Source organism: Mirounga angustirostris, unplaced genomic scaffold (assembly GCF_029215605.1).
Source record: "Mirounga angustirostris isolate CCGP_5_RB_7025 unplaced genomic scaffold, mMirAng1.0.hap1 SCAF_15, whole genome shotgun sequence".
NCBI lineage: Eukaryota > Metazoa > Chordata > Mammalia > Carnivora > Phocidae > Mirounga > Mirounga angustirostris.
In genome coordinates, this window is record NW_026991723.1 from 44,308,673 (window position 1) to 44,335,810 (window position 27,138).

Genomic DNA, 27,138 nt, shown 5'->3' on the forward strand with positions numbered 1-27,138 from the left:
TCTGAAGTTATAAGCACCCAGGATCCTAGAATTTGCATCTCAGATCTACTTTGTACTGTTCTATTCATCATCCTCACCCAAAAAGTTAGTATAATATAATATTTAGGCATGCAGGAGCCAAGCTACCTGGGTTTGAATCCTGATTTTCCTGTTTATTAGCTGTGTGACTTTGGACAAGTTACTTGACCTTTCAAAGCCTCTGTTATGTCACCCTGTAAAATGGGGAACTTTATAGTACCTTATTCATAGGTTGATGCAAGTAAGAAGTGAGTTCATATATGTATCCCACATCTTGGGTGAGCTTATCCCTGAGTCTTGCTAGGACCTCTGCAAAAGAAGCTGAGATGATGCAGAGCTGCGGCTTAAAAATGCATGTGCTGGCCTCCGTGATAGGCAGCAACCCCATTCTCAGCACCCATGTGTCCAAGTCGTGTTAGACTTGGATGTGATGCATGCGGCATTGAGATCTGACGGTAGGCATTCTAGGCCATGACTAATTAATCATTTAACTTCTCCAGGCTTCAGCACCTTGTTATTAAAATGCACAAAATAATAGTACCTGCCTCACATGGCTGTGGAGAGGATTATAAGAGAGAACGCATTTACAACAACTAGCATAGTACCTGACTCATTGTAAGCTCTGTATAAATGTTAGAATTACTATTGTTACTAGCAGTAATGTGTAATGTCAGCTAGACTGCTGTCTCATCGTGGCTTATGGCTTGTGGCCAGGGGTCTTTGCCCAGGCCAAGGCAAGGGGCTGGCCAGATGCAGGCAGAGTGACAGGCTCTGTGTGCAGTAGGCTAAACGTTGAGCAGAACTCCAGCACCATCAGGGAAACAAAGTGGAATTCGGAAACCAAGGCTAAAATTTAAAATCCAATTATAAACACAGGCCTACCCAAGCACATCTGATGTTGAACAGAGGACAGGAAGACTAATCCCAGCCTTGACGGGTGGGAGGTAACCCTCTGTCTCCTGTCTACCCTTGGTCAGGGGTCAGTTGCTCAGGAGTTGGACAGGATCCAGCCTGATGCCACAGGGCATCAGCTGTGATCTGTCAGCTCCCAGAGCTTTCCCTGCAAGCAGGTTTTGATGAAAAGAACAGGAATATGGAGAAGGTCAGAGAAAAAAAAAAGCAATATAGCAAGGGAATGCTGGAGGAACCAGTCTCCATAACATTTTGGCCAAGGGCCTAACCATGAAGCTAAACACCTGAAGCCTAGAAGCTGAAAGAAAACATAGTGATCATGTTTGCCATCCTTCTATAGAGCCAGAATCCTTTAGCCAAAACCATCAGGGCAGATGTGTTTTGGAATTCAGAATTTTTTGTACTTTTAGAAGTATGTTAGGATTACTATAACATAAATAATGTATTACCCCTAGTAAATTCTAGGAGAAAATTCCATAATCCAACAGTCTAACATTGCTGCAGTAAAATGTGTAAATATTTACACTAAGTGGGATGCAACCTATAAAAACATCATGTCAATTCAGGTCCAGTGCTGTCACCAAATAGTTTGCACCACACTAAAGGAAACTTTGTGGTGTTTAGGGCTTTGGGGACTTTGAAATTGCTGCTGGCGGTTGCTCAGTGATCATAGCTGAAATGTTTGACCAGCCAAGTGTCTAAACCAAAGGTGCACACCCAGTTCACTGGGATTCTACTCAGTTTGCGTTACCTCGTACTTACCAAGCATCTATGTTCTAGGCACCACTCTAGGTATGGAGGTTACAGTGATGTACTAGTTTCCCAGAGGTGCCATAACACAGTACCACAAACAGGGTGACACAAAACAATAGAAATGCATTCTCTCACAGTTCTGGAGGCAGACATGAAGATGTCAGCAGGGCCATGCTCCTTCTGAAACCTAGGAGGGCAAATCCTTCCTTGCCTCTTCTAGCTTCTGGTGTCTGCTGGCAATCCTTGACATCATTTGGCTTGTAGATGCATCACTGCAATCTCTGTCCCTGTCATTACATGACATTCTCCCTGAGTGTTCCTCTCCTTTCTTACAAGAACACCATTCATACTGGATTAAAAGCCCACCCTACTCTAGTATGATTTCACCTTAAGTGATTATATCTGTAATAACCCCATTCCAAATAAAGTCACATTCTGAGTTATTGGGGGTTAGGACTCCAACATACCTTTTAGGGGGATACACTTGAACCCATAACTAGTGCTAAACCAAAATAAACATTGACCCATGCTTTCATCAAGGTAACAGTGGAGCAGGATAGTCAGATTACAGGTTCATTGAGCACAGCAAAGAAAACACTCAACAGAGTAACAGGGAGAAAAAAATTGCAAACGATATTTCTGATAAAGACCTTACCTGCATAACATAGGAGGAACTTCTACAACTCAATAACAACAACAACAAAAAATCTAATAACCCGATTTAAAAATGGGCTAAAGACTTGCAAGACATTTCTCCAAAAAAGACTACCAATGGCCAACTGTATATAGAAAATTCTCCACATCACTAATCATCAGAAAATGCAAATCAGGGCGCCTGGGTGGCTCAGATGGTTGGGCGTCTGCCTTCGGCTCAGGTCATGACCCCAGGGTCCTGGGATCGAGTCCCGCATCGGCTCTCTGCTCCTTGGGAGCCTGCTTCTCCCTCTGCCTCTCTCTCTGTGTCCCTCATGAATAAATAAATAAAATCTTTTAAAAAAATGCAAATCAGAGGTGTCTGGGTGGCTTAGTTGGTTGAGCACCCGCCTCTCGATTTTGGCTCAGGTCATGATCTTGGGGTCATGAGATTGAGCCCCACATCAGGCTGTGCACTGGGCAAAGCCTGCTTGAGATTTTCTCCCTCTGCCCCTCCCCACCTGCTCTCTAAATAAATAAATTAATTAATTAATTAATTAATTAATTAAAATTTAAAAATAAAAAATAATAAAAGAAAATGCAAATCAAAACCACAGTGAGATAATCCCCTCACACTGGTCTGGATGGCTATCATCAATAAAGCGAAAGACCACAGTGTTGGCAAGGACGTGGAGAAATTGGAACCCTTGTGCGCTGTTGGTGGGAATGCAAACTGGTGCAGCCACTGTAGAAAGCAGCAGCATGGAGGTTCCTCAAAACATTAAAAATAGAACTGCCATAAAATCCAGTAATCCCACTTCTGGGCATTTATCTAAAAGAACTGAAGTCAGGATCTCAAAGAGATATTAGCACTCCCATGTTCACTGCAGCACTATTCACAATAGCCAGTATGTGGACATAAGCTAAATGTCCTTCAGCAGATGAATGGATAAAGAAAATGTGGTGTATACATAAGGCTATCGAGCCTTAAAAAAGAAGTCTGCAATGTGTGACAATGTGGATGAACCTCAGGAACATTATGCTAAGAGAAATAAGCCAGTTACACAAGAACAAATGCTGCATGATTCCACTTATATGAGATATCTGAAACAATCAAATTCATAGAATCAAAGAATAGATGGTGCTTGCCAGGGGCTAGAGGGAGGGGGAAATGAAGAGTTACTCATCAATAGGCACAAAGTTCCAGTTAAGCAAGATGAGTAAGTTCTAGAGCTCTTTGTACCTATAGTCAACAATACTATATTGTACACTTAAAATTTTGTTAAGAGGGTATCTTATGTTGTGTTCTTACCACAGTCATTTTATTACGTGTTGAAGATTTCCAAAGGGGAGGTATTAGTGAGACTATATAATAGGCAAATTTTACCAAGCTGAGGGCTTCATCCCTGAGGAAGTACCATTGTCAATGAAGACATAAAGATGAGTAAAAGTGAACCAGGCAAAGTAGAGGGGAAAGCACTAATGCCCTCATCCTCTGAGCTCCTGTCCCCTCCCATCACTGGGCTTGTGGGAAAGCCAGGCCCCAGAATCCCAGGGAAGGCCTCTAAGTGCCTCACAGGCTGCGAGCCAGCCAACCCTGCCCCCAGGCTTTCTCCTCCCTCCTGGCCTGTTGCACTCCCTCAAGAAACAGCCAAAAGCACAGAATGCAGGAAGGTTCTATCAGCAGCCAGCCAGACCCAAGGCTCACAAATGTAGCCCGTCTGCAGAGAAATGGGGGGCAGGGAGGAGGAGGGCGAGTCTGCTTTCCCTTTTTTTTTTTTTCTTTTGGCCTAAGTTGATTCAGATACTTTCAATCAGCAAAGTACTTAATACACAGATAGCTTCTGCTGACCTCCTCCCTTGGGAATGCAATGTGGTTTTATCATGGGTAAGCAGATATGTCTATTTTGTGAGTTTGACGAACAGTGTTGAAGTGACCTCATGGCTGCCAAAATGCCTCTGCTTCAAGGTCCCAGTGACTGGATTTCTGCCAGAGGTGGAGGCAGGAATGGGGGCAGTGGAAGTGGAGAGCCTGCACTGTGACAGGTTTCAACCTTGGACAACATTCACTGTGTAGGCAGCTCCTTTATGAGACACACACATTGTGGTCACCAGCATTGAGCATGGTTGTTGGATTTTGTTTCACAGCCACACTTTAACATTTCACTTAAAAGTGGGGGGAGGGGAGCACCCCTTTCTGAAGCATAACAAACATAGAGAAAAGTACACAAAACCTACATTGTATGTCTTGATGATTTTTCACAAAGTGGATCCAGATCAAGATAACATCCCAGAATTCCTCCCCCAGCCCCCCTTTTCTAGTTACTGCCCACCAAGGGTAACCCCCGAGCCGATCTCTAACATCATAGATTAGTTTTGGGTTTTGAACTTTATATAAATGAGAGCACAGTATGAATTTTTGCTTTTGTGGCTTTCTTTCCTCAATTTTATGTTTGTGAGATTCATCTGTGTTGCTTGTTATAGTTTATTCTCACTGTTCAGTGTTCTTGTATGACTATATCATAATTTTTTATCCACTCAACTATTGATGGACATTGGATTGTTCCCCATCTGGGCTATTATCAGTAGTGCTGCTTTTAATATTCTTATATATGTCTTTTGATGAACATATGCATGATTGGAGTGGGGGGGCATGCTGTATTAGTTGTCTATTGTTGCACAACAAATTTCCCCAAATCCTAGTAGCTCACAACAGAAATAAATGTTTTTTACCTCTCACCATTTAATGAGTGAGGAATCTGGGTAAGGCTTGGAAAGGCAATTCTGCCTCAAGGTCTCTCATGAGGGTGCAATCATCTGAAGGCTAGACTGGGTCCAGCGGATCGGCTTGCAAGGTAGCTCAGTCACATGACTGGCAAGTTGGTGCCAACTGTTGGTGAACAGCTTCAGTTCCTTTGCATGTGGACTTTCCTGAAGACTGAGTGAGTGCGCTCATGACATGACAGCTGGCTTCCCCCAGAGTGAGCAAAGAAAGAGCCAAATGAAAATATATCCTTTTTATGATTTAGCCTTAGAGGTCACATACCCTCACTTCTGCCTCATCCTATTCATTACAAATGAGCCACTGAGTTCAGCCCAGACTCAAGGCTTCATCTTTTTTTTTTTTTTTTTTTTTTTTTTGCGAGAGAGAGAATGAGAGAGAGCACCAGAGGGAGGAGGGTCAGAGGGAGAAGCAGACTCCCTGCTGAGCAGGGAGCCCGATGTGGGACTCGATCCCAGGACTCCAGGATCATGACCTGAGCCGGAGGCAGTCGCTTAACCAACTGAGCCACCCAGGCACCCCTCAAGGCTTCATCTTTAGAAGGGAGAGGTGGCAAAGAATGTGTGGATATATTTTAAAACACAACATTTTAAAGCTAGGAATTTACCCAAACTAGCGATCTAAAAATAAGTTTATAGAAATTCGCACAAGGATCGATCTAAAAGAAATATATATTCAATTCAGCCTCTCCTCTTCTATTGATTTAAAATTTTGTGAATGTTTATAGGACAGTTTTCCTGGAGACAGTGTGGTACAATAGAATAGACTAAGGCTTTGGAGCCAAACACACCCAGTTTGAATCCTGAATTCGCAGCTTACTAATTATGGGTTTTGGGCAAGTCAACCTCTTAGATTTTCAGATTTCCTCAATTATAAAATGAGGGAAATCAGTAGAGTCTATCTCATGTTGTTCTGGAGGTAATTAAATGGGTGTAAAGCACCCACTTTGCTGGTAGGTCCCTTCCATTTGCTCATTTATCAAGAAATTATTAACCATGTACATTAACTATCTAGAAGCAGGTACACATCCTTTGAACATGGACCAAACTGGGATACACAGAAATAAAGACATTTTGAAGGATGGGCAAGGAAAGGACAAAACGTATTCCAAATTCAGAGTAACAGCTTGAGTAAAGACAGAGCTGGAGAACCAGGGGGCGTGAGTTGAGAATAATGAAATTGTCTGCTACACATATGACTTAAACACAGGATAGATGAAAGGAGGCAGTGGAAATAGGGGTTTGTAAGGTAGTTACATATCAGAGTAGCAGAAAGAGAATGAGAGAGTATGTACTCTGTTTTGCAGTCTGATGAAAAACGTGAAGGCCAAAGATTTTTAAGCCAGTTTTTAAGGCTAGCTACAAAAGCTAGGAGGGCCTAGCCACTGAAGGATCTACTTGCCATGCTTTTCTTGGCTAACTTCTGTTTGTAGAATTTTTGTGCCTCATATTGTAAATACAACTTTCCAAAACTGATGATTAAAGAACACTTCTTACTCCAAGCCCAGGCAACTCAGCTTTTTCTTTATCATTCCCATTTTGGAGGCTGCATCAACAGGGAAATGGAGTAGGATTGTTTTTATAGGCCTTCAGCTCACTGTAAATGTACTTCTCAAGACTTGGCCGTTCGGAATGGCCAATTATGCACTCAACTCCTCTGTGTGTATTTGACTTCTACTTCCAGATAATGAGCCATTCTCTCCATTTATTTCCCCTCAAGAAGACTGATCTATTTAGCAACCTTTACTTTTGTTACATTCTCCAGTCCCAGGCAGTGATGATATTTATACATAAGACAGAGACATTTCTATGCTATGTTGGAAGTTTGAAGGAAGTTGGAGCCAATGACCTTTCACTTTGAAGCCAAAGAAAAACAAGCACAAATTCTTCAGTCTTGCTAAGAATGGGAACTAGACAGATTAGCAGAAAGGCTGTTCATTCAATACCTAGTGCCCAAAGTCTTTCTGCACTCAAACCTGTGTTATCATCTAGCATACCAGTAGCCTTATTTTGATGAAGTTTGTATATTTCATCCAAATAGACATGGTTGTGACCATTCTTGGTGATTTTGTGGGTAAAAATGGACATTCCATTTTATCACCCTCTTTGTTTATTCAAACTGAATTCTAGAGCATGTAGGAGAGGATGCATTCTAGGCTTGGGGTAGAATTCCTAGCCAATCTTGTGCTGGAAATTCCCACATTCCCAGGTATGTGTTTTTACTCTATTGGCAACACTTGATGTCATGATGTTCTCTACACAGGTACTAAGGATGTCCTCGTCCTCTCTGATTTCTTCCCAGGTGGGAAATTGGCAAGTGGAGTCCATGCAGTCTCACCTGTGGGGTTGGCCTGCAGACCAGAGATGTCTTCTGCTCCCACCTCCTTTCCAGAGAGATGAATGAAACCGTAATCCTGGCCGATGAACTGTGCCGTCAGCCCAAGCCCAGCACAGTGCAAGCTTGTAACCGCTTCAACTGCCCCCCTGCCTGGTACCCTGCACAGTGGCAACCGGTGAGTTCTGGAGTTAGTCGATACTAGAGTTTGTGTATACTACTCTGATTCAGGGCAAGGGACACTCTCTTCAAGGAGATTTGTCCCGTGAAAGGAATGTCCACGGTCTGTTCCTCCCTCCCTTCTTAGTACTCTCTCAACCTTATTCAAATCCAGATATTTTCATTATAAATACTGTGCTCTGTCTATGGTTCCACACCAGTGTCCTCCCAAAGCAATTCAAGACCCATCTGTTAAACCGAGTATATTCACAACAAAGTTTTTACCAAACTAAGAAAACATTTTTTAAAAATAAGGACAATGTGGTTGGTTTTCCACAAAGCTAAATTTGCTCTGAATCTGTGCCCTTTCTAAAAGTTTTTTGCTGTTTTAAAATCCTAAGAGGCCAAGGTGCTAGGCAATGACTTTTCTTTTTTTTTTTCTTTTAAATATAATTACTTACCAAAATAACAGATTAGAAGTCAAATCAGTTCCAGAATTTTAAAAATTTTCCTGGCCCTATGAATTCCAAAAGTCTAGGAACTATTGTTTTAAAGCAGGGGTTGACAAACTGCAGCCCAAAGCCAGATCCATCTCACAAGCAGTTATTATAAATGAAATTTTATTTGAACACAGCCATGCCCATTCTTTTATGTATTGTCCATGGCTGCTTTTGCCCTGGAGAGGCAGAACTACATGGTTATGACAGAGACCATTTAGCCTACAATACCTAAGATATTTACTCTGTCCTTTCACAGAAAAACTTCACTGACCCCCCTCAAGAGCATACATAATAATAATACAAACACAACTATTTTATCATAATATTCTATCTAAAATCAATATGTATTTATCAAACTTCAGTTAAGTAATTTTTTCCATGCCTTCAAAAAACAGAGAGAAATTTTAGATTATTTGGATAGAACCTTATTTTTCATTTCTTCTCCATGAGGCTATCAGAGGTACCTATAAATTGACAACAATGGTCACAAAAAGTAAGCCCGAAAGGTGAGAGGGACGTGCATCCCAGCTTATCCCAGTTTTACTAAACCAGTTTTTCACTCTCAAAATTATCCCAATTGGGGCACCTGGGTAGCTCAGTCATTTAGGTGTCCAACTCTTGGTTTCAGCTCAGGTCATGATCTCATGGGTCATGGGATTGAGCCCCCTGTCAAGCCCCACGTCAGGCTCCACACTCAGTGGAGAGTCTGCTTAAATATTCTCTCCCTCTGCCCCTGCCCCCATTCACTCTTGCTCTTTCTCTAAAAATAAATAAATCTTAAAAAAAAATTTTTTTAAGTGTCCCAACTAAAATGATAAATTATATGGTTATCCAACTGAGGAGAGAGCACAGCAGCTTACACTCCCTTGCCTTAGTGCTGAGAGGGGGCTGCCGTTTCTAGACTGCCATGCCTCAAAGGATGCTTTTCCACTATCACTTCACAGAGCCCCTTCCTTCTCTCTGCTCATCTTGGGACTAGGATTTAGTAAAGCACTCAATGAATCAAAGAGTAATCAGTGAGCAAAACTCTAAAATATAAAGCATCTGGAAAAAGATATTGACTATTTCCTTTTAGAGCTTAAATATATATGTGGCTAAGCTCATAAATACCATGCTACTATGTGATGGTTTGTGGAAATCAAGAGGATGTTATATATTTTGAATGCCTATGTACCAGCGTTCTGTTAAAAAAAAAAGAAGAAAGAAATACTATTACACATCTAACTGAAGTTACTCCTCACAACAATCAGTGAAAAGTCGGTTGTATTATCTTCATTTTAGGTTTAAGAGACCTGAGGCTCATACAGGTAGCAAACTTAGGGTTGGCCATCAACCCAGTTTTATGTGATCCTTTCCCCTATACCTCATTGTTGCAGACTACTATGGCCTAAAGAGCCATCAGGGATTATATATGAGTCCCCTAGCTTCATACACGATGTAACTATGGCCTAGATATGGCCTTGCCAAGATCATAAAGCCTGGTTGAGACCCCAGGTCTCCTGGTTCTAGTATATTTATACTGTTAGCTTTAACTAAAATAAATCCATGACCTCAAACTGCACCACTAACTAATGCCAACCCTAAGACAAGACCAGGAATCAACCCAAATCAACCTCCATTGCTGTATTAAGTCATCAGATTATTAATGCATGTCTCTATTAGGTACATAGTAAGTTCTGGATAAAATGTTTATTGAATGACAAAATGAATGACTAGATCAAGAATACTGCCCCACATGCCCTGAAAATTCTGACTTTATATATTATATAATGTCTTATGGTTATGGGTTCTAATATTGACCTAGCAGTGAAACTCAATGAAACACCAACCTAGGGGCGCCTGGGTGGCTCAGTCGTTAAGCGTCTGCCTTCGGCTCAGGTCATGATCCCAGGGTCCTGGGATCGAGCCCCGCATCGGGCTCCCTGCTCCGCGGGAGGCCTGCTTCTCCCTCTCCCACTCCCCCTGCTTGTGTTCCCTCTCTCGCTGTGTCTCTCTCTGTCAAATAAATAAATAAAATCTTAAAAAAAAAAAAAAAAGAAATACCAACCTCTTTTTTTTTAAGATTTCATTCATTCATTCATTCATTTGAGAGAGAGAGCATGCGAGAGAGGGGAGAGGGGCAGAGGAGAAGCGAGAGGGAGAGAGAATCTGAAGCAGACTCTCTGCTGAGCACAATCTCAAGATCATGACCTGAGCTGAAACCAAGAGTGGGATGCTCAACCAACTGAGCCACCCAGGGAGACCCGCCCCCCAGCCTCTTTGTAGTAGCCACTCATGTTGCTGAATAATGGCAGTGACCTATGACTTTTTTTCCCTCACTTTTTAGAGCACATGCATATACATGACCTTTTTTGGTCTATTGCCACCACCACCGCCGCCACCCCCGTGCCCAATGTCCCCATTTAATACAGATTTCCAAAAAGTCTATTATTCTTCCATTTTCCATCTCCTAGGCCTCTTAAGACACAAATTTGTTTTGAAAACTTTTTCTCCTTCCTTCCATTAGGGAGAGGCCTTTGAGGTTGAGTCAGATTTAAGTTCATTTTTCAGATCAGGAAACTAATAATAAACAGCCCTTTGAAGTTCATCCAATGAGCTACTAACTACGCCTTCTTAAGATCTTTTTTTAAAAGTATCTTCTTTATATGTAATACATAGTCATTGTGAAATATATTCAATAAGAAATAAAGAACATAGAAAGTGATTCTATCCTCTAGAGAAAAACCCTGTTAGGCATGTGGTGTGTAGGGTCTGTTTTAAGAATCCTTGGTCATTTTTAGGAATCTTTCTAAACCTAGACGAAACAACAGACTATTCTTACATGATTTCCTAGAATACTACATTTTTAGTTAAGCTTTGTTCGATAAAATCAGCTAATATCAACCACTTGTTAAAGGAAAGGAAGTCATTGTTTATGCCATATGGTGAAATAAGTCAGGAGTAACTTGGGGGGGTCCAAGCTAATTGGCTGTTGTCTTAGGACCCCCCTTAGTAAAAGACACCAGCTATTGACTGTCCATTTGCCTGATTAGCCCTCTGGTTGCCTGGTCCTTCTTAGAACAAGGGAACCTGCTGTGCACTCATATGCTCTTTTCTATCTGGATCTACTAGAGGCGAGTGCTGAGGTCTCTAATCCTTCAACACCCACCTTAAGTCTTTCTTCAGATGAAAGAAAAGCAGATGCGGTGTCAAATGCTTCATTGAAAGACGACATAGTAACGTGATGAACATTGGCTTTTGAGGGGAGTAACTCCTTCTCCTTGCCCTTTGAACACTGGGCTACCACTGACTTCATGTGTACACTTTTCTTCCTGGAAGAAAAAAAAGCACAACCACATGAATTGTCATTTGCCAGGTAGAAATGCAACCTCCCTTGTCTTTTATAGAGCATTTGCCTGACAGCTGGCAAGTAGCCAACAGTTACCCATTCTGCAGGTCTGGAGAGGACTAGCATGCAGTCTGGGCACATATGTTAAAATTTTATTTTAGAAACAAGTAGAAATGAAACAAAAATCAAATTCTAGCTTTGGCTTAGGGGACCTTCTTTATTTCAGTTCAACAACTTAATACTGCATCCCTTGGTTTTTATCTCTGGTCTTGTGTGAATGACTCATTTACCTTTATCAGTGTAGCTTAAATACCTTGTTGGTTTGTGTTTAGTTGGCTTTTGAAACCCATATTTAGTGCATAGGTATCCTGAATCTTCTCTGATTGGTTAAACATGCTCATCATCATAATCATCATCATCTTTGGTGCTGGCTATGTGTTATTTTATATACACCTCACTAGGGATCATATCCCACTGGTGTGGTACAGCACCGTGATTGAGAACCACTGTGATATATGTCATAAGTCCATCCAAGACACTTTGATCATGATGGTATTCTGCTAGGAAATTTTTCAGGGACATTCCATTGCCATATAGTAAAGCCAGATGGCTCAGTCAGGCCTTCATCCCTCTGCACATCTGCTCCTGCCCATCTCCCGCCATGCTTCTCCCGCCTCTGCATGTACATTCCTATCTGCCCATGCTTCTCCCTGCCCATAGGCAGTTCCCCTCCCCTCTGCTTGTCCAACTGGGCAGGAGTCCCACCTCCTTTACCAGGACTCCTCCGCTATCCTCCTGCACTGAAGCCACATGATGTTCATGGTCAGTGCTGCTCATTGACCAGTCACATACTACCTTGCCTGGATGGGCACTTTCCTGTAACTTCTGAGTTAAACCATAAGGTCAATGAGACAGAGACCAAGTCTCAGTGAGACCCCATAACACTCAGAGCAGGTATGTAAAGCATAGAGCTTAGTGCTGGAAAGTTGCTTGACAAGTCTGCCAGTCTATTTGTTGAGCACTTGCCCCATTTCAGGACCCTCTCTTTTTAATAAGAGCAGCACTTACTATGTTTCAAGCACAGTTCTAGGCACTTTACAGATTTAACTCATTCAATCCTCACTATCCTATGTGACCATAGGACCATGGATGAGGGACGTAGAGCACTGTGAAGTGAGCATGAATTCCGACTTCATGTAGCAGAACTCTTTCTACTGTTCTCACATTTTCTCTTCTAATCCCCACAGCAACCCTGCAAGGAAAGGAGGCTCAGAGAGGTTGTCCTTGTCCCGGGTCACATAGCCAATCAAAGCAAAGGGGGCTTGCAGGCTTCAAAACCCATTCTCTTTTCCACTATGCAATTCAGCTTTCCCGAGACCTCTTTACCATTTACTCCAAAGTATTAAATTGTGAGGAAATCTGACACCAGCCCGAAAGTCAGCAGTTTACATAAAAGTCACTATTTGTTGCCTTATCCAGGGCAGTTAATCTCTGTGTGTTTCCTGTTGCTGCTATAACAAATTACCACACATTTAGTGGCTTATGACAATGTGAATTTACTATCTTATAGCTCTGGAGGTCAGAAGTCTGAAATCAGTTTTACTTGGCTACAATCAAGGGGTTGGCAGGCCCACGTTCCTTCAGGAGGCTCTAGGGGCGAATCCATTACCTTGCCTCTTCCAGCTTCTAGAGGCTGCTTGCTTCCTTGGCTCACGGCCCCTTCTTCCATCTCCAAAGTGCTTCACTCCAAACTCTGATTCTGTCCTTTCTCTCTGACTCTGCCCTCCTTCTTCCCTCTTACAAGGATCATTATGATGACACTGAGCCCACCTGGATAATCCAGGCAATCTCCCCATCTCAAGATGCTTAATCACATCTGCTAAGTCGCTTTCACCATGTAAAATAATATTTTCACAGGTTCCAGAGATTAGGACACAGATATCACTGCTCAGCCTACTATAGTCTGTACTTAGATTATGGGCTAACTAAGCATTAATCTCTATTGGCACAAGATCCTTGAGATTAAAATCCGCCTTCTACTATCACTCTGCTCACCACTCTCTGTGAGCTTCGTATGCATCAACCTTTATTAATTTTTATTCTAAAAAATAAATTGAAAAGAGACATGAGAGGAAGAGAGATAGATGCTCAAAGGGTTAACTGAAATGAATTAGGGAGGACACTCTGAAGCATCATTTGTATTTCTCTGTATTACGCATGTTTTATGATTAGGATTGTGTCCACCCAACTGTACACACATATTGCACACATCTGTGCAGAGACTGAAACAATCACCACGGCCCCTGTTTTCTCCCTTGCTTAAAACTGTGATTATGATATGTTAAGAAAAAAAAAAAAGAAGAAGAAGGTAGCAGGAGGGGAAGAATGAAGCAGGGGAAATCGGAGGGGTAGACGAACCATGAGAGATGATGGACTCTGAAAAACAAACAGGGTTCTAGAGGGGAGGGGGGTGGGAGGATGGGTTAGACTGGTGGTGGGTATTGAGGAGGGCACGTTCTGCATGGAGCACTGGGTGTTATGCACAAACAATGAATCATGGAACACTGTATCTAAAACTAATGATGGAATGTATGGGGATTAACATAAGAATAAAAAAAAAAAAACCCACAGGTACCCAGAAAAAAAAAAAAAAACTGTGATTATGTGGCCATTTCCGTATAAAATTTTTTTTAAATCAGGGTTACAATACAAAATGTCTATAGTATAGCTGTATAAAAAGGTATATGCAAGAAGAGCCCCTGCTGGTAATATGAAGAAAAAAGAGGAATTTTAATGACAACTACAAATGCATGAGAATTCATTTTTTTCATTTTTTAGATTAAAACACACACACACAGAAAAGAATGACTTTGGTCTGGATTTGAGGGCTGAAGACTGGCAGAAAGAATCAACTGAGTCATCAGTTTTGTTATATTCCAGTGACTAAAATATAAATCCTCACAATTTAGAAACCATGCTTATTTAACGTGTTGTATCCAGGGAGGGAAAAAAAAAGCCTATTAGGATGTTTTTATCTCATTTTTAGTAGTTGTTTTATAAGAAAATGGGCACTTGATCCTTTAGAACTAACAATAAACGTAAGCAAAACAGAGATTAGAAGTAAAATTTCACATGTGCCGTGTTTTTACTTTTATTTATTTATTAGTTATTTGTAATAACTGCCCTGCATTTTAGTGGGTGTGCAGTCCCATGCTTCATATAGTAACAGGAATATTAAACCCAGAAGATACACTGTACTTCCAGGCAATGCTAATCCACAAAATGGTTGGGGTAGAAATTTTGTCCTCATTTAATCATTTTGAGCCAGATTCCAGTCCTCATTTTCTTTCTTTCTCTGAGCCCTAATTCACTGGCTCAGTTTGACCTCTGTTGTCTACCAGCCACTGTCTCTCCAACTGTCTTTTGATCCTCTCAGTCTTGCATACCACCAAGTTACCTCGAATTCCAAAGGCCTAACACCAAGCTCAAAAACACAGCTTCCCACCACCTTTGCCAGCAGACCCAGTCTTCCCTCCTGAGCCACACCACCTTCTAGCATATTCTCTAGCCCATTGCCTTGGTTCCAGTCCTCACAATGAACTAAACCATTACAAACAGCCTTTTACTTGGTATCCCTGCGTTGTCTTATTTCTCATCCATTGTGCCCCAACTTGGGATCAGTGGTTATTTACTACATGCCCTCTGTTGAGCCTTTAAAATATTAATGTGTGCTGAGGGCCCCCAAATAGATAGTATGGAGTGTTAGTTAGATTCACTGGACCGGGAAACCTTTTCTCTATTAATATCTCACAGGGTAGTACTCACTAGAACCCATCAGCCTTCGTTGAATCATTTTCTTTTTTTTTCTTTTTTTTTTTTTTTAAAGATTTTATTTATTTTTTAGAGAGCGAGCGAGAGAGAAACAGCATGAGAGGGGAGAGGGTCAGAGGGAGAAGCATGCTCCCCGCTGAGCCGGGAGCCTGATGTGGGACTCGATCCCAGGACCCTGGGATCATGACCTGAGCCGAAGGCAGACGCTTAACCATCTGAGCCACCCAGGCGCGCCTCGTTGAATCATTTTCTACAAACTGGATCATGTTACCTCCTACTTTAAAATCCTTAATGACACCCTATGCATTTGAGATTTTGTCCAGATATGCCCAAGGCCCTTCAGTTTGCCCCTCACCCTGCTTCTTAATCTCATTTTCCGACTGCAACTTCCCCATGAACTCTGTGCTCTCCCTTCTGAGGTCTCCTCAGAGATGCCGTGTTCCTTCACACCCTGTGCACATGTTTGTTTGTTTTTTTTTAAAGATTTTATTTATTTGACAGAGAGAGAGAGAGCACAAGTAGGCAGAACAGCAGGGAGAGGGAGAGGAAGAAGCAAGCTCTCCACTGAGCAGGGAGCCCGACGTGGGGCTCGATCCCAGGACTCCAGGATCATGACCTGAGCCGAAGGCAGCCGCTTAACCGACTGAGCCACCCAGGCGCCCCCTGTGCACACATATTGTGACTCTGCCAGGACTCCTCATCTCCTCGGCCAACCCTCATGGGTCCCCTCCTCCGTAGAGCCATCCCTGATTTTCCATAAAGACTTAGTTGCCTCTCCTCTGTATTCCTTCTTTAGTAAAGCTGATCACATTTGATAATAATTTTAACCCCTCACTGGACTGCAATTACGTGAGGATTAGTAACCAGTTTATAGTCATCTTAAACCCCCAGCACCTAATAGGGCACCTGGCACTCAGCAAGTACTCACTAAGTGTTTGATGAAAGAATGAATGAGTGAATGAAGAAAGGAATGTAATGAGTTAGAAACTGCAAGCAGAGCATCTTATGTTGAAACTAGAAAGTTGACCTTAGAAAGTACATAAATGGCACTTTGTATTGGGCTCAATAATGTGACTTGAGCGACCAAAGATATGAACTCAGCCCTCAGTAAATGAAGCTACCAAGATGAAACCAAAGGGGTCAATACAGGCAAATTTATTAGTATGCTGATCATGGGAAAATCTTCAAAAATACAAGACACTTAGGCCACTGTATTTTGTATAGAAACATAACTTTTAGGGGCACCTGGGTGGCTCAGTCGGTTAAGCATCCAACTCATGGTTCAGCTCAGGTCATGATCTCAGGGTCATGAGATCAAGCCCCGAGTGGGGCCCCACACTCAGCATGGAATCTGCTTGGGATTCCCTCTCTCTCTGCCCCTCCCCCCTCAAGATAAATGAATCATAAAAAAAGAAACATAACTTTTAAGTGCTCCCCTTATTGTATATGTTTTACTTTCTTATAAAACTAATGAATCTATACCTTATATCGTGAAACATGTATGGCAGCGAAGATAAGCAACATAAATAATATTTTTTGTGATTTATTCTATTTATGGCCCATATTTAAAAATAATACCCCTTACTAGAGATCTGCCTCTTCATACCACAATATCATTTTAAATGGTTCATAAAGGCAAACATTTTTCATTTAGTTTTATTAAATTTCTCTTGCTGTTCTCTTTTTAAAATTTTCTTCTTTGCATGCTGCTTCTCACTTCAGAACTATCAGCCTCGTCAGGTAATCTCAACATGTTCACAGAGTTGTCACAGACTTTGTAAGCTTTATTAATTTGAAATTTTATCTATGGTTTTTAAAAATTTCTAAAAACACCATTTCAGCAATGTAAACACACCAAGGGAACTTTCTGAGCAAAGCTGAGACAAGTGTTGAAGAGCCAGCTCCCTGACAGTATTTGCTTAGCTAGAGGGTTGTCTACCATACCCTGGAGGGTCACAGCACCCAACAGAGCACGTGCAGTGTCTGGCTAAAACCCACTGCTGACTTCCTTAGAAGCAGCTTCTGGTAATGGTAAAACAGCTCAAAAAAAGGTGGATGTTCAGCCCATCAGCTGGTTGTTTGTGTCACGTCTTTTAAACATCTGGATTTGGGGATCTTTTGTTCATCCAATCATGAATTCAACAAACATTTATGAAGTGCACGCTCTTTTGCCAGATGCTACACTAGACACTGGGGAATAGAAAGAGGCGTGCATTCCCTTTCGTCAAAAGATGCATAATCCTGTGTGCATGCAGGGAGGCGGGGCGGGGAGGGGGGGTTGGTTTGCAGGCACATAAACAACTAGCTCTTATAGGAAACACGCAGTACCCTTCCAGGTTAAGGCAGGGTGGGTGGTGACTCATTCTCTGAGCCTTTGAATGGGGCCTTCAAAGGCATCTTAAAAGTTTCTGGATAGGCAAAGAGGCAAAGGGCACTGCTCACAGAGTGAACAAGGTGATCAAAGGTCTGAGCAGAGAAGGCATTGTGTGCCTAGAGAAGGGCACGTTGTCCCCATGGCAAGCCAGCAAGCAACAGTGGCTTCGCAGCTCAGCATGGGTTCCAGCGTGAGCGCTCTCCAGGGCGTTCTCCCAAGTCTGAACCTTACCCCCTGGGTGCTAAGAACTTCCCACAAGTTTTCTCTGTAGATCAAATTCCCAAACAATAAGCTGATTGTCTTTACATTTTGTTATAGCTGCTTTGTCACCATAAGGTTACAGACTTGTCACTGCACTGAGGGGAATCCCCTGAGGGTCTGTCCCTTAAATCAGGTCCTATCTGCCAAGGGATAACCCAACCAGGTTATGTTTCATGAATGGTCACCCTCTAGAGCACAATTTTATTACATCGCCACCCTTTAAAAAGACCAATGACTTTCTTCATCTATTTCCTCAGTTTGAAAGAGAGAGAAAATGAATCTGCATTTTTTCCTTATTGCCACATTCACTAAGAAGTGCTACCTGAGCAGCTTAGATTAGAGAGCTCTTCTTATGCAGCTCCTTGTTTGTTTGGGGAGCATTTACTCAAGTTGAATGGAAGCCCATGTGCCTTCTTAGATATTTAGAAAAAGAAAACTTTGGCCATCAAGCATTGAAGAGATCTGTAGTCCTACAAATCCAACATCACTAGTGAAGTGCCTAAAACGTCAGTCACCGGGTAACAGAAACTTTAAGAGCAAGTTCTTTATGCCTCACAGACTCAACAGGACCCATGGGGAATTTGATTGTGAGTTATAATCAAAGGATTAGAAGAAAAGTGGTTTGATGTAATTTTGAGGCTTAGGGGGATAATGATTTTATGAATCAGCTAGTACTTCTCTCAAAGAAAAATACACTGCACTTCCACTACAGGGTAGATGTACTATACACCATACCTAAATGTCGTATTCCTCCAGCATCAGTTATAAAATGAGCTACTGTTTAGCTCATACCTTGATCACTTTTTTACTAGGAAAAAAAATCATTAGTTTTAGAAGAAAAAAATTAGAGAAGGTGTGGAAGAAAACTAGAGATGGAGACATCCAATCCTAAGGTCTCTCATTTGAGATGTAACACTATCACACTGGGGGAAGCTTTTGAATGCAATTCTCAAACACTAATATGAGCAATGAAAGAACCAAAATCCCTTTCTTCATAGAGTTAACAGGATAATGGATGATAATTTCCAGAGGGACGAGAGCTATTTAAAAGAGCTATTTAAAGATAAAAAATAATAAATAAACAAAAGGAGGCTAATAGAATAGAGACTACTTTGGCTACCCTAGCCTAGGAGTTTAAGGATGGGTTCTCCAAGCAGGTAAGAATGGAATTAAACCTGAGTAATTAGAAACACTCAGCCATGAGAAGATGTAAGAGGAGTGTGGGCCAGGTGGCGAGAAGAGCAAGTGCAAAGATCCTGTGGGAGAAACAAGCTGGGCATGTGGGAGAAACAACACACACACACACAAAAAAAAAAAAAAACCAATGTGGCTGAAATAAGCAGGGAAAGGGGAGAATTGTATAAGATTGCAGAGGTGTATCAGGTTCTGCTTGTTCAGTGCTAGAACCAAGAACCTAGAACCATGCTTGGTATTGAATAAATTTCTGTCGAATGAATGAATGAAGTTAAAATTTGAGTAAGACAGTCTCAAAAGTTCCTTCAGGGCAGGGACCAGAACTTGTAGGGCTTTGCAGGCCAGGGTTCCAGGAGTTTGGATTTTATTCTAATCACCGGGGAAAGTCATTGAAGGCTGTTAAGCATGGGAATTATATGATCCAATGTATGCTTTGAAAACATCATTCTTGCTACTGTGTGGAGAATATACTATAGATATGCTTCCATTGCTCTTGTAGATCTGCTCTACCTTCTCCACCTGTGTCCCAGGAGGCTGACCTATATAGACTCTACCCTCTGGCTTCTAGTTGTGTTCAACCAATGGCATTTTCAGTAGGCTATCAGGAGAGAGGCTGTCTTCAAATTGAGTACCCCATCTATATCTGCTAGGACCGAACTGAGAAAACTAGAGACTGGTTAGGAAGCTCTGTAGTAGTCTAAGCAAGAGATGATGATATCCTAATTTCTTATTTGTTGTGGAGGTAAAGCTTATTTATTTTGGAGGGACATCTGAAAGTATTTGCTCATAGATTGAGTGTCAGGGAAGAGGTGGTGGGAAAAAGGAAACTCTCAAGACATTTCCTACATTTCTGGCTTGGATATGGCACCATCAAATAGATGGGGAAGACTAAGAGGAGAGCAGATTTGGGGCAAGGATGGAAAGGCAAGATCGAAAGTTCCATTTTGGACATATTTAGGTCAAGATGCCTGTTTGCATTTAAGTGGTCATGTTGAGTAAGCAGAGGGGAGAGGTCAGAGCTTAAGATTGAAATTTTTGACTCACCAGCATAAACTTTGTTTTTTCCAGACAGTTACAATTTGAACAAAATTACATTCAGTTCATGGAAAAATTTTAATAATTCACAGAATGGAAAGAATTGTGAAGAACACAGTCCCCAAGTTTGGCAAATTTTAGGAATCAGCAATCCACATGGTTAGTTGTATAATTTATAAAGGAGTCCCAAAGAAGGGCTGAATGGTAAAGGTTAAAACTAATCTGATGATAGAATAACTGGGTGGTTGGAAGGAAGGATTCAACAAAAATAAGGGAAGGCTGAACCTAAGAAGTCATACAAAAGACTATAAAACCAAATTTAAAACCTTAGCTGTCTGTATAACAAGAAGGCATACTTTAAGTAAATGGAACTCTTAGCCACTAATTTAAATCTCCCCCAACCACCAACTTCAATTCCACAAATATTTATTGAGGATTTACATTCGTAGAAGGCACTCTGCTAGGCAGTGTGGGTACAAAGTGCATTGCCGAAGTAAAATCCTTTGAGACTTTATTGAACTGCTACTAAACGAGAACTAAAATTAAGGTTTGCTTCTGCAATCAATGAAAAGGCCAGGGAGCCATTGAAATGAGCCAGAGAAGCCAAAGGCCTGGCGCACTCACAGCTTGAATCATTAGCTCTGAGGCTCTAGATTTTTCCTCAATTAAGGCTCAACAACATGCTAGACAAGCCCTTGGAAGGAACTGTTTGGATCTGTGATGGGTAACAACTGGCCGCAGACCACCTCCTACAGTCTACCTCCACACTCAGCTTGGTGGCACAGCTTAGAAGCCAGGTTCAAATGTAGCCTTTTGGCTCTGAGTTCAAAGGGTCTAGGGAGAACACATTTCCTGGGCCATCCCAGTGTAGATGAACTATTTGAGAACGTTGGTCCCCAACCTGGATCATCAACCTGCTCCTGCCCATCAGGGATAGTCAGGGAGTGGAGGCAGAGGATTGAATTGCAAAGCACTGACCCTCCAGCTGGGGGCGGGGGGGCAGTGAGACCAGGCTCTGGCTGGCTTGGTGCTTAGGAGGCCTGGGACCCTCAGCAGGAAGCAGCCCCAGAATACCCTCCCGTGGCAAATGGAGAGCAGCTCCTACAGCCACAGGAAAGAGAAGCTGAGCTTGGGCTCGTTCTCCAGCTGGGTCCACCACTCCCAGCCCAGAGCAGGTGCTCAGTAGGAGCTGGGTGAATGTTGCACAGAATGGAGGTAAACCAGTTCCGGCCCCTGTGTGGCCTTCATTGAGTCACTTCTCCTCTCCAGCCTCAGCTTCTTTATCTGTAAAGTGGGGATAAGATCTACCTCATTGGATGGTTTTGCCTTTACCATTAGCCTTCTTTTTATTCAGTGGTTAGGTAGTTGAATCTAGCCATAAGAAAAGACATTTTTTTTCCTTTGGGATTCAGTAAGGTTATTTTCAAACCAAACTTCTAAAATTTTAAATCCAAATGAAGGTTGCTCACCACTGGTTTGGTCAGAAGGCTCTAGGGTTAAAAGCCCTAACTAGACAAAGTTCACAGCTTTTTTAACTTCATTATCCAGTACTTCTGTGACCTCCAGCCACTCACAACTACAAACAAAGGGCAGGTTTGCATGGGCAGGATCCGAAGAATCACTGGTTTTAACAGAGGCTTCCCTGGGTTGTACGCACCCCTCCATGTTTATTTTATTCCCATTGGAAATGGTGGAGGGGTAGAGAGATGGTTCATTTGGAGAGATGGTTCTCAATCCTGGTTGTACAGAATTACTTGGGAGATTTGTTATTATTTTTTAATTTTAAAATCTGACGCCTGGGACCCACCTCCCAGAGTTTCTTTTTTTTTTAAGATTTTATTTATCCATTTGAGAGAGAGATTGAGGGCACGAGCAGGGAGAAGGAGCAGAGGCAGAGGGAGAAGCAGGCTCCCCACTGAGCAGGGAGCCTGATGCAGACTTGATCCCAGGACCCTGGGATCGTGACCTGAGCTGAAGGCAGATGCTTAACTGACTGAGCCACCCAGGCGACCCCCTCCCAGAGTTTCTGATTTAATGGATCTGAGATGGGATCCATCTAGGCTTAGTACTTTTGAAAAGCTCCCAAATGATTTTAAAGTGCATCCAGGGTTGGGACCACTAAGAGAGGGTGATGGCTGGGCCACAGCTGCATTCTGACTATACTCAGTGTATGACCATCCTAACCTCGACCCGTGAGCACAAATCCCCCTTGCAGTTCCAAGTACAGCCCACTGAGCACAGACCTCCCCACCCCCCAAAACACACACACACAAGTTCTGAGAGGCCACTGCTGCAGCAGGGAGCCACTCCTTCAGCAAAAGCTCTCAGGTTTGTATAACCAGGCTTAATCTCTCAGCAAGACCAAGGGCAGCAGGTGGAAGCGAAAGGACTATTCTGGAAGAAAGCAGAGCCCTCCCTAGAATGTTGCCAGTAAAGTATTCCCAGCAGAGAGTAGTCATCAGTTGCTGATCTAAAAATGACGAAAGGTTGGATCCAACTAAAGATGACAGAAAACCCAAAGTCACAATGGCTTAAATAAGAGAAAAAAAGTATTTCTCGCTCATATAAGCCCAGACCATCCAGGGTCCGTGTGATGGCTTCACAATCAGGAAGATAGGCTGCTTCCCTCTCTTTACCTATCACTGTCCAAGACGGGGTGGGGGGGCGGGGAGGGGGCTGTTAAATTTTAGGCCTCATGTTCACATTCCAACCAGCAAGAAGGAGAAAGGGAAGGGGGGAATGTCACCCTCGTTTTAGGGTCATCTCCCTGAAATTACACACCACCCTGCCATGTATATCTCATTGGCCAGCTCTGAGTCACAGGGCCAGGTGCACCTTCAGGGAAGATCACCTTCAGGGAAAATATAGTCTGTATGCTGGGAAGTTGTGTGCCCAGCTAAAAATTGAGGGTTCCTTTGCTATTGCAAGGGAGGGGGCTATGGGACAACAGCCAACAGTCTGGGCCTGAGAGCACCCCCCCGCCCGCCTCGTGCAACGGGGCTGTAACTATTAAGTTACATGTCAACAATGTGCTTGACTGGGATCCCACTGAAAACCACGGACATAAGACTATTTTCCTATATCCCAAATTCCAATGGCTCTAGTGCCCTCCCACTGCCCTGAGAAATCACCTGTCCTACAAGAAAAGTGTTCCAGGGGAGTTCTTCCGGGAAACCAGGCCTTCCATCTAATGTCCCTCCAATAGGGTAGAATGGGTGTTTACACTTAGAGAGAAAGACCTGCCTTCCGTGCAGATTAATTCTTGAAGATTTACACTGATGGCAGGAGCCCTCTCCTGTTCCTTCTGGAAGCTGCACAGATTACTTTCACTGGGTCGTAAATATGTTTAACACCCTATTATGCTAACCTTTTAAACCAGTTGTCTTGGGGGGCTGCAAATCGTAGTTGAGGAACAACTTTCTATGATTTAAAGGCCCTTGAAATTCCTGGATGCTCTAGTTAAATACTTGAAATTAAGATTGGAGGGTGTAGATCTTGCTGCAAAATTCATTTCAGGGAAAGGGAGCAAAATCCTTTGGGCCGGTTCTTGGTTTTTCTTCTTCTTCTGTTGTTTTTTCCACTCTTTACTCAGCCAAGACTAAGATAAGGATTGGCAGGCAAACATACCACTGTCCTAGGTTAAAATGACTTTCTCTTCCTTCCCCAGTGTTCCAGGACCTGCGGAGGGGGCATCCAGAAGCGTGAAGTTCTTTGCAAACAGCGCATGGCTGACGGCAGCTTCCTGGAGCTTCCTGAGACCTTCTGTTCAGCCTTGAAACTGGCCTCCCAGCAAGCCTGCAAGAAGGATGACTGTCCCAGCGAGTGGCTCCTCTCTGACTGGACAGAGGTATGTATGTTCCTCAGAAGGAGATCCTGAAAGAGACCTAAGGAGGAAAAGAAGGCACCCCAAGCTTACACAAACAGAAGATGAGAACAGAACGAAATAATCCTCCTAGCGTTATGGAACAGTATTTTTGTAACCGGTTATAACACAATGTGTAACTAGCTATTAACTAGGCTGCAGGGACCTGAGGTAAGCAGCCAGCCCTTACTCAACAATCAGAAGCATGGAATTGTAAACAGGGCTCCTCATGAAACAAAATCAGGTCTTGTCTGGCCCCAAATTCTTCTCAGAAGACCCTGTTGTTCTACCTTTATCCCCACACCCACCTTCCCGACCTCCCGGCACCTCCTCCTCCCAGATGTTTTTAGTCTCTACTCAGGAAGGGCAAAGCCTCTCTGGTTATTCCCTTCCAAGTTACTGGACAATAAGGAACATGATTTATTAAGAAAAGAAGGCCAGGGAAATCCTGCCTCTTTACTGTCAGTTTCCTGGCTCCGAGACTTTAACAACTTCCCAGCAAGAGAACTTGATTTCCCCTGTTGCTTGCATTTGGGGGGATGATTACATCAGCATCCACCATTCCTGACTTGCCTCATAAGTTAGGGATATACCCCCAACTAACCTACTTTTCTAAATAATTCCTACTCGAGCACTAGCATAAATTAAGTCATTTACACCCAGCTCCCACTGGTTTTCAGCCCCTATACTCCTGCTGTGAATTGTGTACAACTCCCCCAGCTTCATAGGCATGTGTGTCTCCCATAAAGAAGTCCCCCCAAAAGTATTGCCTCCTAAGCAGATTTAGCCAAGAACGGAATCGCCAGGCCTGGAGTAAAAATCTTTGTGTCAGGAACAGATTCAAGACCCTGCCCTCTCTTGCACTGAACCGTTAGAACGGGCCTTGCTGAACCCATTGCCTTCTTGGTATGGTTGTATGTGTGTATATTGTATGTACACAACAGGATGAGGCTGCTGTGGGTTGAAACCCAGCACAGGGACACTTGCTTCCACAGAGGGAAAAGCTGCCCCTGAAAATTAAGATGCCACCTCTTTCAACCTCAGTTCTTAGAATTCTTGCCCCTTATCAGCTCACGTAGAGTTCCCTCAGATGGTGTCTACTAAGGCATTGCAGGGGTGAGTTAACCTACATCATCATAGGTTTTATAATTTGGCAAGAAAATTGCCTTCTGGTGGTGTCTCACCCCAAGTGTCTCAGAACAGAAGTAGGTATGATTATTTTTCTCAAATTTTGGAAACAATTTTCTTTCAGCAGGATAAAAGATCAAAGCATGTAAAATCAGCATGCGTGTGTTTGTGCATGTGCACATGCGCACATACACATGTTAGTGCCAGTTTTTCCATGGAATGTTGATTTGGGGTATGGTATTTTTTTTTTTAAAGATTTTATTTATTCATTTGACAGAGATAGACACAGCGAGAGAGGGAACACAAGCAGAGGGAGTGGGAGAGGGAGAAGCAGGCCTCCCGCAGAGCGAGGAGCCCGATGCGGGGCTTGATCCTAGGACTCTGAGATCATGACCTGAGCCGAAGGCAGACGCTTAACGACTGAGCCCCCCAGGCGCCCCTGGGGTATGGTATTATATGGGAATAATCATAACAAAACTAACAGAGCAGGAGACTGCACTAATGTAGTTGCCAAGTGAGTGGCTCTGGATGAAGACTTCCTCCCAGGGCCATATTGTAAAAGGTGTCCTTCCACTAAGTCTATGGGTGATGGTTGCCATGAGTGGGATGCTGAGGAAGGGGCTTGTGTATTATAATTGTCCTCCCATGTTCCTGGAGTTTGTGGCCTCTGAGCACATGGGACACAGAGAATTCAGAAAAAAATCCTTTTAGGCCTGTAGATTTGAAGCAGGGACCCTTGTGATTAGGCACTAAGAAAAGGAGACTGCTGAACTGAGGTCCTCTGGGGCCCATTAAGTATCACAGACCTTTACCACAGTGTCATGTGTGCTTAGGAGTTAGACTCACAGGGGCGCCTGGTTGGCTCAGTTGGTTAAGCATCTGATTTTGATTTTGGCTCAGATCATGACCTCAGGGTTGTGAGATGGAGCCCCGCATTGAACTCTGCACTGGGCATGGAATTTGCTTAAGATTCTCTCTCTTTCCCCCTGCCCTTCCCCCATTGCTTGCACACACACACACACACACGCTCGCGCTCTCTCTCTCTCTAAAAAAAAAAGATTACAAAAGTAGTTAGACTCACAGATAGGCAAACTTAGGTTCTAATCCTGACTCTGCCACCCACTGGCTCTATAACCTTGGGCTCATTACTTAAGCTTTCTAGGCCTCAGTTTTTGTATCTGAATACTGGAGATAATAATATCCACTCATGTGGTTCTTGGGAGGTTTCAGTTAAATGATGCACATAAACTACTTTGTGCCTAGTAAAAGTTAGCCCTCTTATTGTTATGATTCTCTTCCACCCTGCTCATTGTCAGGAGGAGAGGAAATAAAAGAAAGTGCTTACCTTGACTGGCTGGACTCAGGGTCATGGCCTAGGCTTCCCGCAGGCTTTACCAGTCTTCCTAGGAAGAGGAAATTACACTTTGGGAAATAGGACAACTTAGCCCTTATCCATGGAATGTTCTTAGGTTCTGGGTTATCTCAGTTGATGAATGGAAATTCCAAACATTGGGGAGGGCCTGGGAATGGTAGGAAGTCATCACCTTTTCACTAGGATTCAACTCAAGCTGGTGCCATACAAATGAGCTCTGGGGGTGTTCGTGGAGGCTCTAGTCGGCCCTGTCATCCCAACAGCCCTTTCCTTGGCCCTCTGACTGAGATGAAACACGCATTCCACATCCCCCGCCCCCAAGACTCCCCTTGGAGAAAGGAAGACCTGAATGATCTATGGGTGTTTTTCATCCTCAACTATCTGGGCTCAATCTTACAGTTACTGCACAGAATCCCTCAGAGACAAAATTAAGCCAAAATTTTAGACACTTCAAATAAAATTACTTTCAGATTCTATTCTGAGAATAAGACCCCTTAAAAGTTCTTCTTTAAAAGAATTCCTTGCATCTTTTGAAAGAGTTGGCTATTATGTATTTTTAAATAATATTTTTATGAAAGTCATTTCCCTAAAAAATATAAAAGAAATTAAGGTCAGAGTAGTCAGTTTTAAAGCTAGAAGGAACTTAGAAGATCCTATAGCCT

General features: G+C 42.8%; 1 protein-coding gene across 2 annotated transcripts in view; it reads left to right on the forward strand.

Moving 5' to 3' along the window:
* The window catches only part of ADAMTSL1 (ADAMTS like 1), a 939,419-nt gene that overhangs the window by 784,477 nt on the left and 127,804 nt on the right, over positions 1 to 27,138 (forward strand). For both annotated transcript variants that reach the window (XM_064579938.1, XM_064579939.1), the window contains 2 exons: positions 7,400 to 7,610; positions 23,782 to 23,961. In XM_064579938.1, coding sequence (XP_064436008.1) covers positions 7,400 to 7,610; positions 23,782 to 23,961 — 391 coding nt within the window. The remainder of the gene's footprint in view (positions 1 to 7,399; positions 7,611 to 23,781; positions 23,962 to 27,138) is intronic.